At 42.8% G+C, this 20,458-nt stretch overlaps 1 protein-coding gene across 1 annotated transcript in view; it reads left to right on the top strand.

Moving 5' to 3' along the window:
• Window positions 1–16,411: 16,411 nt before the first annotated feature.
• The window catches only part of fgf24 (fibroblast growth factor 24), a 131,238-nt gene continuing 127,191 nt past the window's right edge, over window positions 16,412–20,458 (top strand). Inside the window, exon 1 of the mRNA XM_068040678.1 lies at window positions 16,412–16,442. Within this exon, the coding sequence (XP_067896779.1) occupies window positions 16,422–16,442 (21 nt within the window). The 5' untranslated portion in view covers window positions 16,412–16,421. The remainder of the gene's footprint in view (window positions 16,443–20,458) is intronic.

Here is a 20,458-nt window from a genome sequence, read left to right as displayed (position 1 = left end):
CTCATCGTGAAGGCACCCATTGGTAGCATCGATTGAATTTTACATCAGTTTGTGGGAGAGAAAATGGGTCCAAGACTAGTATTTTAAATTTAAATAAGGGCAATTATGAGGGCATGAAAGCAGAGCTAGCTAATGTGAACTGGCAAATTAGGTGAAGGTATAGGTCAATAGAGATGCAGTGGCAGATATTTAAGGGGATGTTTCTGAATACACAGAATAGATACATTCCAACGAGAAAGAAAAATTCCAAGGGGAGGACCCACGAACTAAAAAAGTTAAAGAAAGTTTAAAACAAAGAAAATTGTGCAAAGATGGGAGGCAGATCAGAAATTTGGACAGAATACAAAAAACAGCAAAGATTGACGAAAAGATTGATAAGGAGGAAAAATTAGAGTATGAGAGAAAGCTAGCTAGAAAAATAAAAACAGTTAGTAAAATTTTCAATAGATACTTAAAAAAGAAGAGATAGCAAAATGAGCGTTGGTCCGATAGAAAGTGAATCTGGGGAATTAATAAGGGAAAATAAGGAGACGGCAGATGAATTGAACAGGTATTTTGCATTCGTCTTCACTATAGGGGTGGTAACTCAAGAAATGGAAAGGAGGGAGGAACTCAAGAAAATTACTATCACCAGGAAAGTGGTACTGAACAAATTGTTGGAGCTGCCAGCTGACAAGTCCCTGAGTCCTAATGGACCTCATCCTCAGGTCCTAAAAGAAGTGGCTAGTGAGATAGTTGATGTGTTGGTTTTAATTTTCCAAAATTCCCTACAGTCGGGGAAGCTTCCATTAGATTGGAAAATAACCAATGTAACTCTTTTATTCAAAAAGGGAGGGGCACAGAAAGCTGGTTTAACATTTGTCATAGGTAAAATGTTAGAATTATTATTAAAGAAGTTATAACAGGGCACTGAGAAAAAGCCAAGGTAATCAGGCAGAGTCAACATGGTTTTGTGAAAAGGAAATCATGTTTAACCAATTATAGGAGTTCTTTGAAGAAGAAACATGTTGTTGTGGATAAAGGGGAACTGGTGGATATACTGTACTTAGATGTCCATAAGATATTTTATAAGGTGCAATATCAAAGGTTATTGTGGAAAATAAAAGCTCATGGCATAGGGGATAACATATTGTCATGGATAGAAGATTAGATATCAACAGGAAACAGAGAGCAGGCATAAATAGATCATTTTCTGGTTGGCAAGATGTAACGAGTGGTGTGCCACAGGGATCAGTTCCGGGGCCTCAACTTTTTACAATTTATATAAATAATTTGGATGAAGGGACCGAAGGTATGGTTGCTAAATTTTCTGAATGCACAAAGATAGGTAGGAAAGTAAGTTGTGAAGAGGACATAAGGAAGCTACGATGGGATATAGATAGGTTAAGTGAGTGGGCAAAGATTTGGCAAATGGAGTATAATGTGGGAAAATGTGAAAATGTCCATTATGGCAGGAAGAATAAAAAAGAAGCATATTATCTAAATGGTGAGAGATTGCAGAGCTCTGAGATGCAAAGGGATCTGGGTGTCCTCGTGCATGAATCGCAAAAGGTTAGTATGCAGGTACAGCACGTAATTAGGAAAGCTAATAGAATGTTATAATTTCTTGTGAGGGGAATTGAATACAAAAGTAGGGAGGTTATGCTTCAGTTCTACAGCGCATTGGTGAGACCACATCTGGAGTACTGTGTACAGTATTGGGTACTTATTTAATGAAGGATGTAAATGCGTCGGAAGCAGTTCAGAGAAGGTTTACTGGACTAATACATGGAATGGGTGAGTTGTCTTATGAGGAAATGTTGGACAGGCTAGGCTTGTATCTGCTGGAGTTTAGAAGAGTAAGAGGGGACTTGATTGAAACATATAAGATCCTAAGGAGTCTTGACATGCGGATGTGGAAAGGATGTTTCCCCTTGTGGGAGAATCTAGAACTAGGGGTCACTGTTTTAAAATAAGGGGTCGCCCATTTAAGACATTGGAACTCTCTTCCTCAAAAGGCGGTGGAAGCAGTGTTTAAATATTTTTAAGGCAGAGGTAGATAGATTTTTGATAAGCAAGGGGGTGAAAGGTTATCGGGTGTAGACGGGAATGTGGAGTTGAGGTTATAATCAGGTCAGCCATGATCTTATTGAATGGCGGAGCAGACTTGAGGGGCCGAGTGGCCTATTCCTGCTTCTAATTCATGTTTTCATATGGTCGCAAGTTCGGGCATGCACAAGAGGCCAGATTTGAAGGACCGCAGAGTTCTTAGAGGATTGTGGGGCTGGAGGGGTTTGCAGAGATAGGGAGAGGCAAGGCCATGGTGGGTTTTGAAAACAAGGAAAGGAATTTTATCATCAAGGCTTTGCTGCAATAGGGGTCAATGTAGGTCAGTGAGCAAAGGGGTGATTGATGAATGAGATTTGGAATGGGCTAGGATATGGGCAGAAGTGAACCGATCCACTTAAGGCGCCTCTGATTAGTGCCAACACACCATCGCCATCTCAAGGACAATTAGGGACGGGTAATAAATGCTGCCCTAGCCAGTGATGCCCACATCCTATGAACGAATAAAAGAAAACACTTGGGAGCTCTGCCTTTGAGAGGACTGCTGCATTTGTCCTGCCAAGATATATCCATAATACACCGCAGACGGTGAAGGTGGAAATTATTGACCTTCTTTTCCTGGTAGCTGTAAGTCACTCATGTTTCACAGCCGTACAGCAAGGTGCTGGGAACACAGGCCTTATAAACCATCAGCTTGGTCCTAAGGGTCAGCTTGGTGTTATCCCCCGCGCGTTTTGCAAGTTGACCAAAGGCGGTAGCTGCTTTCCCTATGCATGTATTGAGCTCTGCACGAGGGAGAGATTGTCTGTCACCGTGGATCCAAGGTCACAAACTTGAAACGTTAACTCTGCTTCTCTCGCCACAGATGCTGCCAGACCTGCTGAGTATTTCCAGCATTTTCTGTTTTTATTATTGCAGGATTTACTAACCACTTCCAGTGGGGTGTTATTTAGTGTGATCAGGATCTTGTCCCATGACCACGGTTTTCTTGACGCTTAGAGTCAAGGAGAACAAATTACAAGCACAGGAGAGACAGTCCGTGTGTTTTTGTGGCTGAGTTTCCGTGTGAGCGACTAGCGCAGCATCATCAGTGTAGAGGATTTCCGTGATCAGGACGCGATGTGTTTTTGTCTTCGCTTTCAGCCTCAATAGATTGTAGAGCTTGCCGTCTGACCTAGTGTGCAAGTAGACTCCTTCCATATCTGCAGGGAAGGCGAAGGTCAGGAGCATGGAGAAGAAGATGCCAAACATAGTGAGGGCTGGGACACAACCCTGTTTCACTCCATTCTTCACTCCGAAACTGTTGGAAATGGAGCCATCAAACTGTACAGTGCGGTACATGTTGCCATGGGAGGAACGGATGAGGAGCTTCAGTGGACTGCCAATTTCCCCCAAAATCCTGTAGAGCCCTTCTCTGCTGATGGAGTCGAATGCCATAGCAAGAGCTACGAAAATAAGATAAAGGGGTCTACGCTGTTCCCTACACTTCCCTTGTAGCTGGCATATGGAGTAGATCTGCTGGCATGGAAAGCCCACTGTGCTACTGGGTACACTCGCTCTTGAAGTAAATGGAGTCTTTTAAGCATGACCCTAGCAAAGGCCTTCCCTGTGATGCTAAGGAGTGATGCAGTTGTTGCAGTCTCCTCTGTCGCCTTTGTTTTTGTATAGTGTGATGGTTCCTGCGGCATGCATTTCCTATGGAACAGAGCCTACTTTCCAGCCTAGAAGGAGAAGGTCATAAAGGTGTGGCAATAGATGGGACTTTCCGCGCTTGAACAGTTCGGCTGGCATTCTGCCCTTGCCTGGTACCCTTCTGTTCGCTCGGCGGTCTATGGCCTTCTCGAGCTCCAGTAATAACAGTTCTTCATCTAACTAGTCCATAATAGGAAGTTGTGGGAGAGCATTGAGCACAGACTGGGAGATGTCCGACTTACAGGAGTACAGCTCACAGTAGTGTTCAGCCCAGCAGGACATCTGTTTACTTCTGTCGGTGAGGACTTCACCATCTGCCGACTTCAGGGAAACAACTTAGGTGATGCCAGGGCCAAGCGCCCTCTTGATTCCTTCATACATAGCTCATAGATTTCCTTTGTCATGGAGTCATAGAGTTATACAGCACAGAAACAGGCCCTTCAGCCCACTGCGTCCGTGCTGGCCATCAAGACTATCTATTCTAATCCCATTTTCCAGCACTTGGCCTGTAGCCTTGTATGCTATGGCGTTTCAAGTGCTCATCTAAATACTTCTTAAATGTTGTGAGATGTCCTGCCTCTACCACCCCTTCAGGCAGTGTGTTCCAGATTCCAACCACCTCTGGGTGAAAGGTTTTTTCCTCAAATCCCCTCTCAACCTCCTGCCCCTTGGTTATTGGCCCCTCCGCTAAGGAAAAAGTTTCTTTCTATCTATCCTATCTGTGCTTCTCATAATTTTGTATACCTCAGTCAGATCCCCCCTCAGCCTTCTCTGCTCTAAGGAAAACAACCCTAGCCTATCCAGTCTCGCTTCATAGCTGAAATGCTCCAGCCCAGACAACATCCTGGTGAATCTCCTCTGCACCTTCTCCAGTGCAATCACATCCTTCCTATAGTGTGGCGACCAGAACTGTACACAGTACTCCAGCTGTGGTCTAACTAGTGTTTTATACAGCTCCATCACACCCTCCCTGCTGTTTTATTCTATGCCTTAGCTAATAAAGGCAGGTATCCCATATACCTTCCTAACCACCTTATCAACCTGTGCTGCTGCCTTCAGTGATCTATGGACAAGTACACCAAGGTCCCTCTGACCCTCTGTACTTCCTAGGGTCCTACCATCCATTGTATATTCCCTTGCCTTGTTAGTCCTCCCAAAATGCATTACCTCACACTTCTCAGGATTAAATTCCATTTGCCACAGCTCCACCCATCTTACCAGCCCACCGATATCATCCTGCAATCTAAGGCTTTCCTCCTCACTATTAACGACATCGTCAATCTTCGTGTCATCTGCCTCCTATATTCACGTCTAAATCATTAATGTACATTACAAACAGCAAGGGTCCCAGCACCGATCCCTGCGGTACACTACTGGTCACAGGATTCCAATCACAAAAACAACCCTCGGCCATTACCCTCTGCCTCCTGCCACTAAGCCAATTTTTATTATTATTTATTTATTATTTAGAGATACAGCACTGAAACAGGTCCTTCGGCCCACCGAGTCTGTGCCGACCATCAACCACCCATTTATACTAACCCTACACTGATGCAGAAACCAACAAGCACATGGGAAAGGCTTCCACTGCTATGTCCAGACTGGCCAAGAGAGTGTGGGAAAATGGCGCACTGACACGGAACACAAAAGTCCGAGTGTATCAAGCCTGTGTCCTCAGTACCTTGCTCTATGGCAGCGAGGCCTGGACAACGTATGTCAGCCAAGAGCGACGTCTCAATTCATTCCATCTTCACTGCCTCCGGAGAATACTTGGCATCAGGTGGCAGGACCGTATCTCCAACACAGAAGTCCTTGAGGCGGCCAACATCCCCAGCTTATACACACTACTGAGTCAGCGGCGCTTGAGATGGCTTGGCCATGTGAGCCGCATGGAAAATGGCAGGATCCCCAAATACACATTGTACAGCGAGCTCGTCACTGGTATCAGACCCACCGACCATCCATGTCTCCGCTTTAAAGATGTCTGCATTGCGACATGAAGTTCTGTGACATTGATCACAAGTCGTGGGAGTCAATTGCCAGCGTTCGTCAGAGCTGGCAGGCAGCCATAAAGGCGGGGCTAAAGTGAGGCGAGTCGAAGAGACTTAGCAGTTGGCAGGAAAAAAGACAGAAGCGCAAGGGGAGAGCCAACTGTGTAACAGCCCCGACAAACACATTTTTCTGCAGCACCTGTGGAAGGGCCTGTCACTCTAGAATTGGCCTTTATAGCCACTCCAGGCGCTGCTCCACACACCACTGACCACCTCCAGGCGCTTACCCATTGTCTCTCGAGATAAGGAGGCCAAAGAAGAAGACACTAATCCCATATTCCTACCACATCCCCACTTTCCCTATATTCCCTACCACCTACCTACACTAGGGGCAATTTATAATGGCCAATTTAACTATCAACCTGCAAGTCTTTGGCTGTGGGAGGAAACCGGAGCATCCGACAAAAACCCATGTGGTTCACAGGGAGAACTTGCAAACTCCGCACAGGCAATACACAGAATCAAACCCAGGTCACTGGAGCTGTGAGGTTGTGGTGCTAACCACTGCGCCACTGTGCCGCCCAAATTTGAATTTTGGATCCAATTTGCCAAATTTCCCTGGATCCCATGGGCTCTTACCTTCTTAACCAATCTCCCATGTGGGACCTTATCAAAAGCCTTACTGAAGTCCATGTAGACTACATCAACTGCTTTACCCTCATCTACACACCTAGTCACCTCGAAAAATTCAGTCAAATTTGTTAGACATGATCTCCCCCGGACAAAGCCATGTTGACTATTCCTGATTAATCCCTGTCTCTCCAAGTGGAGATTAATCCTGTCCCTCAGAATTTTTTCCAATAGTTCCCTACCACTGATGTTAGACTCACTGGCCTGTAATTACCTGGTTTATCCCTACTACCCTTCTTGAATAATGGTACCACATTCGCTGTCCTCTAGTCCCTTGGCACTTCTCCTGTGGCCAGAGAGGATTTGAAAATTTGTGTCAGAGCCCCTGCAATCTCCTCCCTTGCCTCACATAGCAGCCTGGGATACATTTCATCTGGGCCTGGGGATTTATTCACTTTTAGGCCCACTAAAACTGCTAATACTTCCTCCCTTTCAATGTTAATTTGTTCAAGTATATCACAATCCCCCTCCCTGATCTGTACACCTAAATTGCCCTTCTCCATAGTGAACTCAGATGAAAAGTAATCATTTAAAACCTCACCTATGTCCTCCGGCTCCACACATAGATTGCCACTTTGGTCCTTAATGGGCCCTACTCTTTCCCTGGTTATCCTCTTGCCCTTAATATACTTATAAAATGCCTTGGGATTTTCCTTTATCTTGCCTGCCAGTGTTTTTTCATGCCCCCTTTTCGCTCTCCTAATTACTTTTTAAGTACCCCCCCCCCCCCCTACACTTTCTATACTCCTCTAGGACCTCCGCTGTTTTCAGCCCTCTGAATCTGCCATAAGCCTCCTTTTTTTTCCTTATCCAAGCCTCTATATCCCTTAACATCCACAGTTCCCTGGACTTGTTGATCCTACTCTTCACCTTTACGGGAACATGTTGGCTCTGAACCCTCACTATTTCCTTTTTGAATGACTCCCACTGGTCTGATGTAGACTTTCCTACAAGTAACTGCTCCCAGTCCACTTTGGCCAGATCCTGTTTTATCATATTGGAATCGGCCTTCTCCAATTCAGTGTCCTTTTCCATAACTACCTTAAACCTTACATTGTAATATCCCGGAAATGCTCCCTCACTGACACTTCTACGACTTGTCCGGCTTCATTCCCTAAGGTCAGGTCCAGTACCACCCCTTCTCTTGTAGGACTTTCTACGTACTGGCTCAAAAGCTCTCTTGGATACACTTTAAGAATTCCACCCCCTTTAATCCTTTTGCACTAAGGCTGTCCCAGTTAATATTGGGGAAGTTGAAATCCCCTACTATTATTACCCTCTTATTTTTACACCTCTCTGAGATTTGCCTACATATCTGCTCCTCTATCTCTCCCTGACTGTTTGGAGGCCTGTAATTCACTCCCAGCAAAGTGATTGACCCCTTTTTGTTTTTAAGTTCTACCCATTTGAGAAACCTTCTAAGATATCATCCCTCCTTACTGCAGTAATTGACTCCTTGATCAACAGTGCATGCCACCTCCTCTTTTACCCCTTCCCCTGTCAAGGCTACAGATTCTATACCCCGGAATATTAAGCTGCCAGTCCTGCCCCTCCCTCAACCATGTCTCTGTGAAAGCAATAATATGATAATATTCCCACATGTTAACGTCCTCAATTCACCTGTCTTACTTGGAAGACTCCTTGCGTTAAAATAGATGCAATCCAGCCTTGCATTATTTGCTTAAGCCTTAACAGCCTTATTTGCTCTGCCTTCTAGACTGACTCAGTTTCTCTTTTACATTTGATGCTGTGCATCACCCCCTACTGTACCTCCACTCTGTATCCCATCCCCCTGCCAAATTAATTTAAACCCCAACCCCCCAACAGCACTAGCAAACCTCCCAGCAAGGATGTTGGTCCCATTCCGGTGCAGGTGCAACCCGTCCATCTTGTACAGGTCCCACCTTCACTAGAAACAGACCCAGTGATCCAGGAACCTAAAGCCCTCCCTCCTGCACCATCTCTTCAGCCACGCATTCATCTGCTGTATCCTCCTATTTCTATACTCACTCGCACATGGCACCAGGAGTAATCCAGAGATTACAACCTTTGACGTCCTGCTTTTTAATCTGCTACCTCGCTCCCTAAATTCTTGTTGCAGGACCTCATCCCTATTTCTACCTATGTTTTTTTTTTAGAGATACAGCACTGAAACAGGCCCTTCGGCCCACCGAGTCTGTGCCGACCATCAACCACCCATTTATACTAATCCTACCCTAATTCCATATTCCTACCACATCCTACCTGTCCCTATATTTCCCTACCACCTACCTATACTAGGGGCAATTTTTATAATGGCCAGTTGGTACCAATGTGAACCACAACCTATGACTGTTCACCCTCCCCTTTCAGAATGTCCTGCAGCAGCTCCATGACATCCTTGACCCTAGCACCAGGGAGGCAACATACCATCCTGGGGTCATGTTTGCGGCCACAGAAATGCCTATCTGTACCCCTTACAATAGAATCCCCTATCACTATTGCTCTCCCACTCTTTTTCCTCCCCTCTTGTGCAGCTGAGTCACCCGTGATGCCACAGTCTTGGCTCTTGCTGCATTCCCCTGAGAAGCTGTCTACCCCTACAGTATTCAAACAAAAAATCTGTTAGAGAGGGAGATGGACCTAGGGGACTCCTGCACTACCTGCCTAGTTCCTCTACTCTGCTTGGCGGTTACCCATTCCCTTCCTGCCTGAGCAGTCTTTACCTGCAGTGTGACCACCTCCCTGTACGTGGTATCCATGATGATCTCAGCCTCGCAGATGCTCCACAGTGTCCCCAGCCGCCGCTCCAGATCCGAAACGCTGATTGTCGCATGCAATTTGGATTTCTTGACATAAGCTGATCCAGTGTTTGTTTGCGTAGTATCTCTTTCTCCTTTGCATGGCTGCTTTCAGGTTGTGCAGTGTCTTAGCTGTTAGCTGTTGGGTTTATGTTGTGTATCATGTCGGCTTTGTTTTTTGCCTCAATGACAGATATCATCTCAGCTGAGTAGGTCTCAAACCAGCCCTTGTTGCAGGTTTCGCCTTTACCAAATAATGCTTCTGCTGCTTCATAGATGATTGAGCTCAGTGACTTCAAGCTTCATCAACGCTGGCATCCGTGCTTCCCATTAAGTTAGCAAGCGTTCTAGTGACAATGCAAAGTGCTGGTATTTGGCATCATTGCTTATGCACGGGATGTTGATGTGTTGATAACCAGTTGACACAAATTCAAGATGATTTACAAAAGAACCAGAGGCGATATGAAAAAACATTTATGTACACAGCGAATTGTTGTGATCTGGAATGCGCTGGAAGCAGATTCAGTAGTAACTTTGAAAAAAGAATTGGATAAATACACGAATGGAGAAAAAATATCTAGTTATGGGGAAAGAGCAGGGCAGCAGGACTTCCGAAGAAGGGTCACTGACCCGAAACGTTAACTCTGCTTCTCTTTCCAGACCTGCTGAGTGGTTCCAGCATTTCTTGTTTTTATTTTATATTAGGGCAGTAGGACTAATTGGATAGTTCTACCAAAGGGCACAGGCCCGATGGGCCGAGTGTCCTCCACTTATGCTGTATCATTCTATGATTCTGCAATTGGATAGTTTGGAGAGCTAGCACAGGTGCGATGGACCAAATAGCCTTTCTGTGCTGTCTGTCTATGATGGACCTGTATGCACATATGGCAGATTTCCTGTTGGAATAGTGGAGGCAGAGATCCTGAAATAATTTAAAAGACAATTAGATGCTGCGAAGTATTGGGGGTGGGGTGCGCATTAAGATCTTCCTGGCTAGATAAATTAAGATGGGCCAAATGATTTCTCTCATTTGTAATTATTTTGTGACAAACACACACTCGCTTGCAATCAGAGTTTAACTTACTTTTCATGCAAATCATTACAGTGTGATGATTTCTTGTACGGTGACTGTTACCGATATTAGTGTATCATCTTAGTTTTTGTGCTAAAGGAAAGTGAATTCAATATTTTGCACTGTGTCTGTATAAATGACTCGCAAATGGGGAATCAACACAGCGACTGCGGAGAGTCGGCGTTGAAATTATTGGAAAGGTTCGTTGCAAATGAGGAACTGATAAATAGTTCGTTTTAGAGCAAATGTTGTAATCGCTCGCTAAATAGTAAAATAAACAAAGCTGTTTGATTGCTGAGCATTTCTTTGCACTCTACATTACAAAGCTTTAGGTAGATGGCATTGTGCATTATTCAGGTGGGTTCAATATCTGCTCCAATTCAGTGCCGTCTGTGGAAAGCAGTACACAAACAGTCGATTAGTCTGATTTTGTTAAAGGATAGCCCACGCATTGTCAACCTGCATAACAGCGCAGAAAAAAAGACAAAAGGGGAAAGGCGTAGAAACAGCCAAAATCGAAGTTTAAAATGATTATTATTTGCTAAAAATTAGGGCAGACTGGAATGATGTTTAAAAAAACCCAGACGTCCATTTTTCATGTTTTAATGAGGGCTGTTTAAAGAGTGAAGATGGGAATTTTCTGCTTGTGAAATTAGTGAGCACTTAAAACATTTATGTATTTTTCTGTCTGCCTTTTTATTTGTGGTCTTAATTAATTTAAAATTGTCCATAGAGGGATTTAATATCCCAACGTTGGATAACCTCATCAACAGTAATTCTAGTCTTATATTGTTTGAAATAGTTTTTTTTTAAATTTCAGGTTTAAACCTGCACCCATGCTTAATCTTTTGATTTTTATGTAAATAGTTTTAAAGTTATTTAAAAGATGTGAAAATTGAGATCTCTGTTGACAGCTGCTGCAATTATTACCATTTAAATAAAACAATAATACTTGCACACACAATGACACACACAGTCTCACACAAATACACAGACACACAAAGATACATACAGACACACAAAGACACACACAGTCTCACACAAATACACAGACACACAAAGATACATACAGACACACAAATACACAGACACACAAAGATACATACAGACACACAATGACACACAGTCTCACACAAATACACAGACACACAAAGATACATACAGACACACAATGACACACACAGTCTCACACAAATACACAGACACACAAAGATACATACAGACACACAATGACACACACAGTCTCACACAAATACACAGACACACAAAGATACATACAGACACACAAAGATACACACAGTCTCACACAAATACACAGACACACAAAGATACATACAGACACACAATGACACACACAGTCTCACACAAATACACAGACACACAAAGATACATACAGACACACAAAGATACACACAGTCTCACACAAATACACAGACACACAAAGATACATACAGACACACAATGACACACACAGTCTCACACAAATACACAGACACACAAAGATACATACAGACACACAAAGATACACACAGTCTCACACAAATACACAGACACACAAAGATACACACAGTCTCACACAAATACACAGACACACAATGACACACACAGTCTCACACAAATACACAGACACACAAAGATACATACAGACACACAATGACACACACGGTCTCACACAAATACACAGACACACAAAGATACATACAGACACACAAAGATACACACAGTCTCACACAAATACACAGACACACAAAGATACACACAGTCTCACACAAATACACAGACACACAAAGATACACACAGTCTCACACAAATACACAGACACACAAAGATACATACAGACACACAATGACACACACAGTCTCACACAAATACACAGACACACAAAGATACATACAGACACACAAAGATACACACAGTCTCACACAAATACACAGACACACAAAGATACACACAGTCTCACACAAGTACACAGACACACAAAGATACATACAGACACACAATGACACACACAGTCTCACACAAATACACAGACACACAAAGATACATACAGACACACAATGACACACAGTCTCACACAAATACACAGACACACAAAGATACATACAGACACACAATGACACACACAGTCTCACACAAATACACAGACACACAAAGATACATACAGACACACAATGACACACACAGTCTCACACAAATACACAGACACACAAAGATACATACAGACACACAAAGACACACACAGTCTCACACAAATACACAGACACACAAAGATACATACAGACACACAAATACACAGACACACAAAGATACATACAGACACACAATGACACACACAGTCTCACACAAATACACAGACACACAAAGATACATACAGACACACAATGACACACACAGTCTCACACAAATACACAGACACACAAAGATACATACAGACACACAATGACACACACAGTCTCACACAAATACACAGACACACAAAGATACATACAGACACACAAAGATACACACAGTCTCACACAAATACACAGACACACAAAGATACATACAGACACACAATGACACACACAGTCTCACACAAATACACAGACACACAAAGATACATACAGACACACAAAGATACACACAGTCTCACACAAATACACAGACACACAAAGATACATACAGACACACAATGACACACACAGTCTCACACAAATACACAGACACACAAAGATACATACAGACACACAAAGATACACACAGTCTCACACAAATACACAGACACACAAAGATACACACAGTCTCACACAAATACACAGACACACAATGACACACACAGTCTCACACAAATACACAGACACACAAAGATACATACAGACACACAATGACACACACGGTCTCACACAAATACACAGACACACAAAGATACATACAGACACACAAAGATACACACAGTCTCACACAAATACACAGACACACAAAGATACACACAGTCTCACACAAATACACAGACACACAAAGATACACACAGTCTCACACAAATACACAGACACACAAAGATACATACAGACACACAATGACACACACAGTCTCACACAAATATACAGACACACAAAGATACATACAGACACACAAAGATACACACAGTCTCACACAAATACACAGACACACAAAGATACACACAGTCTCACACAAATACACAGACACACAAAGATACACACAGTCTCACACAAGTACACAGACACACAAAGATACATACAGACACACAATGACACACACAGTCTCACACAAATACACAGACACACAAAGATACATACAGACACACAATGACACACACAGTCTCACACAAATACACAGACACACAAAGATACATACAGACACACAATGACACACACAGTCTCACACAAATACACAGACACACAAAGATACATACAGACACACAATGACACACACAGTCTCACACAAATACACAGACACACAAAGATACATACAGACACACAATGACACACACAGTCTCACACAAATACACAGACACACAAAGATACATACAGACACACAATGACACACACAGTCTCACACAAATACACAGACACACAAAGATACATACAGACACACAATGACACACACAGTCTCACAAATACACAGACACACAAAGATACATACAGACACACAATGACACACACAGTCTCACACAAATACACAGACACACAAAGATACATACAGACACACAATGACACACACAGTCTCACACAAATACACAGACACACAAAGATACATACAGACACACAAAGATACATGCTCAGATACATGCATGCAGACACAGATATATACACGCACACAGACAGATAAATACACAAACACACACACAAAGATGCACAGATACATGCACAGACACATAAACAGAGATACACACATATACAGACAGATCACACACAGAGACAGAAACAGATACATACAAACACATACACAGATAGATACATACATAGATACACAGACAGTACATATACACAGAGATGTACAAAAATATACACACAGACACAATCACAAACTGACAGAAACATATATGCGCACAGACACACAGACATTTGCACATGCACTGACAGACATACACACACAGAATTGTACAATGACAAACACACAAAAATTTCCACTGCCATCACACACCTAGACAAACACCCAGATAAACAACTAGACATATATAAACACTCATACAGAAAGTATTAATCTGGCCTCCTTTGTGCTATAATATTATATGACTCTATGAAAATAGGTTTTTGATTAAATCTGAATCATTAAACTGTCCTGTCTCTTCACAGATGCTATCAGAATTGTTGTGTTTTGTACATCTTCTGTTTTTATTTTCAACGTTTCCAATTGTTTTCTGTCTCGCCCAAGAGGGAGCTTTGAAACAATTTTATACACCAGGCAGTAACATCTGCTTTCTAGAGAATGGCCTCTCAGTTAAGACAGCTCCTTATTTCACTCAATTATTCTATTACAAAAAATATTTTTAGAGAATACCCAATCCTGATCATAGGGAGCTTATTGTAACAAGTACCATGAATTTAAAATAGCACATATCAGCCTTCAAGTTTATTAAAATATTTTTTTTGAAATAAAAGAACATATTAGGATTGGTTATATTTAAATTTTCTGATTGTTAAAATTGCCTTTACAACATAGCCATAAAACAAAACATAAAAGATAGCCTGGGTGAATAAACAATGCTTTAGAATTTGTACAAAAGCAAAATACTGTGGATGCTGGAAATTTGAAATAAAAACAAAAAACGCTGGAAATACTCAGCAGTATCTGTGGAGAGAGAAACATAGTTAACGTTTCAGGTCTGTGACCTTTCATCAGTTCTGTCTGCATTACTTTAGAATTTGGGTTCATTTTAAAATGACTGCAAGAATATATACATTTAATTTTCAAAGTCTTAAAAACAGAAAAAATACACAAAATGTACATAAATATATAGACACAAAAATTTATATATGCACACTTAAAACTTATATCTAGACATGCACACAAACTTATACAACATACAGACAAAACGTTATATAAATAAATCTATACATACACAGCAAACGTACACAAACTTAGATGAATGCAATTCTTTCAGTCTAGTGCTAAGCTCATCTTTGTAGTTCTGCCCCCCTTTAAAAAAAACACTTAGGTTTACGATTTGTGATGGGCTTATCGAAGGCACAAATCAACATGTGGAGATACCTCCCTTTCGAAAAAGGGGTTAATCGCTTTCACAGATCCTCATACGCTCGATTCCAGGCCAGTCTCTGTGTTGTGTGCGTGTTAGCACTCAAAACTCCTGTAAGCTGCACAGATGCTATTTGGAAGCAAGCTGCCCAGACACTGAAGTTGGTTGAGGGAGGAAAAAAAGAAAGGAAGATTTAAGGCAAAACAGGCAGAGACACACATACACACATTCCTAGAGGAAGAAAGTCTAAATGTCAATGTCAGGCGGTCTGAGTCACTTACACGTCCGTACCTTCGAAGGGCTTTAGACGGAGGGAAGCTGGAGGTATCCTGTGGGCTGTTTTGGAGCGAGTACGGGGCAAGCCCTTGGACTTGTTAAAGGGAACTTGCACACACACACACAACAAACACAGGTTAGCAATTCATTGCTTCTGTTTGAGCAAATATTTACCCATTTGTTTGGATTGCTTGTAATTCCACCCCCCCCCCCCCCCCCATTTAGCTATAGCAAGCCAGCGACGGTTACCGGGATTCAGAGATGTGAGTTGTGGGTTGAGCTCCCATCAAAGTCTTTCGGGAAGGGGCTTCTCCGTTCATCACACGCCGGTGGGGAAGGGAGAGAAAAAAACTTCGGAATTTTGTATTACAAAAAAGTGGGATTATCTCCAACCGCCCCACTTCCTTCTCTTCATTTCTTGGACTTAAGACCTGCTTCCGATCGTCATTCAGAGATAGCAGATCAAGGATGTTTGCGCAGCCTGCAGGATTTATATGCATGTAAGTTTAAAATAAACATTTTACCTATCGCGCCGCGCTGTGTATTATCGTTGAAATTCGCCAAAACAAATTCGTTACCCTGGCTGGGAGCATCCGGATTTTTCCCCCCCCAGAAAATGTTACACTGACATTCATGTTATGTGTTTCTCTCTGTCCCGCAGATGCCTTCATTTACTGATGCTGTATTTCCAAGTCCAGGTGAGAGATGGCATTTAATTTTTAAGTATCTATATATGTCCGCATTGATTTATGTGAACGCTCTTGCATCCTATTTTAAATTACTGCATGAAAGCTGTATAATATTAAGCAGGAACGCATTAGTTATCAATGCAACCGTCCCATTACCTTTGGTAAACTTAGACCTGTGTGTAATTTTAAACAATAGTTTATCAATGATCTTGCCCCTTCAGCCGTCCTGAACTGCTTTGGCACAAGGTTTGAGCAGAGTACAGGTACGTTAATTCCTGTGGAATGGAGTAGGGTTGTGTCGACCTAACTTTTTGGTAAGTTTCCAAGCGAGTGTGCCGACATAAAATGAAGGTTAACGTCCATTTAAAACGAAGGCAAGCAAAACTTGGTGGTAAGGCTGCATTGCAGGTGTTCGGAACGGCACGGTGCTCTGTTCCAGCACTCGGACCTGAGACCGAAATAAGTTTCGGGGCCAGGAAACAAAAGGATTGAAGCTCACACACGGACACGAACAGCACACACAGACAGAGATGCACGTACACAAAATACACAAACATATCCAAACACATAGAAAGGGACACAAACATACACATACGGACACAAACGACATGCACACAGGGAAACAAACATCGCACACAGACACACAGACACACGCAACATATCCAAGCACATACAAATGGACACAAACATACACAGGACGCAAACATGAAAACGCGTACACAAATACATAAACATATCTAAACACACATACACTAACACACAGACAGACAGATACACACATGCACAGGCATGCAAACAAACATAGAACCCTGCTAGAGATGAAAATAAAAACTGAAAATGCATGGAGGAAGTTCTGTGAGCAAGCAACAATTAAGACACAATGTGGTTTATAAAAGGTTTCCCAGTTTCACTACACCCAGTGTACAAAGGCAGTATTCTTCTGCACCTGGGAGAGTAACAGTGCTGTTATACTGAAGGGCAGAGGTTGGCTGAATACTCTCTGTTGACCCTCTGCGTTGACCCTTTACATTGACCCTGGAAAATGTGCCTTGACAAATGTCACCCATTGTGAGTAAAGTAAATGTTGGGGTTTTGGTAGCAGGGCTTTGTTTTCCCAGTGCATCACCCTGTATTGTACAATAATGCCATCTTCCAGCACGGAATGTAAAGGAGATCGGGTCCTGAAACAGGGTCAAAATACAACAATAACTGCATTTATATAGCACCTTTAAAGTAGTAAAATATCCCAAGGTGTTTCACAGGAGCAGACAAAATTTAACACTGAACTACATAAGGAGATGTTACTTTTGTCAAAGGCAAAAACAGCATACTGCAGATGCTGGAAATCTGAAATAAAACCAGAAAATGCTAGAAATACTCAGCAGGTCAAACAGCATCAATGGAGAGAGAAACAAAGTTAGCATTTCAGGTCGATGACCTTTCAACAGAACTGGAAAAACTATAACTCAGCTTGGTCGTACAGGTGGGTTTTAAGGAGCAGCTTACAGAAGGAGAGAGGTTTAGGGAGGGAATTCCAGAGCTTAGCTGAAAGCATGGTCACCAATGGTGCAACAATGAAAATCGGAGATGCACAAGGGGCCAGAATTGGAGGAGGGCAACGATTTCAAAGGGCTGGCGGAGATTACGGAGTTAGAGGTCATGGAGGGATTTAAAAAGCAGGATGAGAATTTCAAAATCGAGTTGTTGACAGAGAAGGAGCCAATGTAAGTCAGTGAGCACAGGAGTGATAAATGAACGGGTCTTGGAGCAAGTTAGGACATAGGCAGCAGAGCTGAGGATAAGCTCAAGTTTATGGTGTGTAGCAGATTGGAGTTAACCAGCAGAACATTGGAACAGTCGAATCTGGAGGTAAAAGAGGCTGAGTGAGAGTTGGAGCAGCTAGGCTGAGATAAGGGCAGCAACGGGCGATATTACAATTTTGGAAGTCGGCAGTTTTACACAAAGCAGTAAGATTGTGTAAAAGTAGGGAAAGATTTGTCAAAACTGAACTCTCCTGATGAAGGCTTTCACCACAATGTTTACTTGTCTTCTTTGAATCATAGAATCTTACTATACAGAAAGAAGCCATTCGGCCCACTGTATCTGTGCCGACACTTCGTAAGAGCTATTCAATTAGTCTTATGCCCTTGCTCTTTTCTCCATAGCCCTTCAAATGTTTCCTTTTCAAATTCCCTTTTGAAAGTTACTATTCAATCTGCTTCCACCACCCTTTTAGGCAGCGCATTCCAGATCACAACAACTTGCTGTGTAAAAAAACCCCTCACTTCTCTTTCAAATGTTTTGTTTGACCAATAGAACACAAAAGAAAACCAACCCTGCTGTTCATGAGGCACAAGCAATAGTATAATTATGAACATAGAAGAAATTTAGGAACAGGACTCGGCCATTAAGCCCCTTGCTGCTTTCCCCCATTCTGCTAGATCATGGCTGATCTGTACCTCAATTCCATCAATCCCTCTTTTCTCCTTTAGTACTCTTGCCTAACATAAATCTATTCATCTCAGTTTAAAAATTTCCAATTGACCCCCAGCCTCATCAGCCTTTTGGGGGAAGAGAGTCCAGATTTCCATTACCCTTTGTATGAAGAAGTGCTTCTTAACATCACCCATGAATGACCTAGCTCTAAAAAAAAAAATTTAGCGTTATGTCCTAGGCCCAACCATCTTCAGCTGCTTCATCAGTGACCTTCCCTCCATCGTAAGGTCAGAAGTGGGGATGTTCGCTGATGGTTGCAAAATGTTCAGCACCATTTGCGACTCCTCAGATACTGAAGCAGCCCATGTCCATATGCAGCAAAACCTGGACAACATCCAGGCTTGGGCTGATAGTGGCAAGTAAAATCCACAGCACACAAGTGCCAGCTTAAACAAGATAGAATCTAAACATCCCCCCTTGACATCCAATGGCAGTACCATCGCTGAGTCCCCCACTATCAACATCCTGGGGGTCACCATTGACTAGAAACTGAACTGGACCCACAATATAAATACTGTGGCTACAAGAGCAGGTCAAAGGTGGGAATTCTGCAGTGAGTAATTTACCTCCTGTCTTCCCAAAGCCTGTCCACCATCTACAAGGCACAAGTCAGGAATGTGATGGAATACTCTCCACTTGTCTGGATGGGTGCAGCTCTAACAACAATCAAGAAGCTCGACACTATCCAGGACAAAGCAACCCGCTTGACTGGCACCCTATCCACCACCTTCAACATTCACTGCCTTCACCACTGACGCACAGTGGCAGCAGTGTGTATCATCTAAGGATGCACTGCAGCAACTCATAAGGCTCCTTTGACAGCACCTTCCAAACCCCCGAACTCTACCACCTAGAAGGACAAGGGCAGCAGATGCATGGGAACAGCACCACCTGCAAGTTCCCCTCTAAGTCACATACCAAAGAAATATTTAGATGAGCACTTGAAATGCCGTAGCATACAAGGCTACGGGCCAAGTGCTGGAAAATGGGATTAGAATAGATAGGTGCTTCACGGCCAGCACAGATGCAATGGGCCAAAGGGCCTGTTTCTGTGCTGTATAACTCTATGACTCATCCTGACTTGGATCTATATCGCTGTTCCTTCACTGTTGCTGGATCAAAATCCCGGATCTCCCTTCCTTACAGCACTGTACTGCAGTGGTTCAAGAAGGCAACTCACCACCACCTTCTCAAGGGCAATTAGGGATGGGCATTAAATACCAGCCTAGCCAGTGATGCCCACATCTTTCCCCCCCAAAAAATCCCCTTGTCCATGACTCATAATCTGAGCTAGATTTTGCTGGAGCAGGGCATCTAATGGTATCTGCCACTAGTTACAATTGTCCCTGTATCCTTTAGTTGAACGATTTCTGTCCAGGAAGAAAGTGCGAGCTTATAATGACACAAAGAGTGAAGCAGGGAAATCTGGGACCTGAATGAACAGGGCAAGTAACTGTATCTCCTTAACCAATCAGATTTAAGGATTGAGAAATAAAGAGTGAAAGGATTGAGAAGGAGGGAGAATTCAG

This window comes from Heterodontus francisci, chromosome 1 (assembly GCF_036365525.1).
Source record: "Heterodontus francisci isolate sHetFra1 chromosome 1, sHetFra1.hap1, whole genome shotgun sequence".
Taxonomy (NCBI): Eukaryota; Metazoa; Chordata; class Chondrichthyes; order Heterodontiformes; family Heterodontidae; genus Heterodontus; species Heterodontus francisci.
This window is presented reverse-complemented; position numbering and strand designations above follow the sequence as displayed.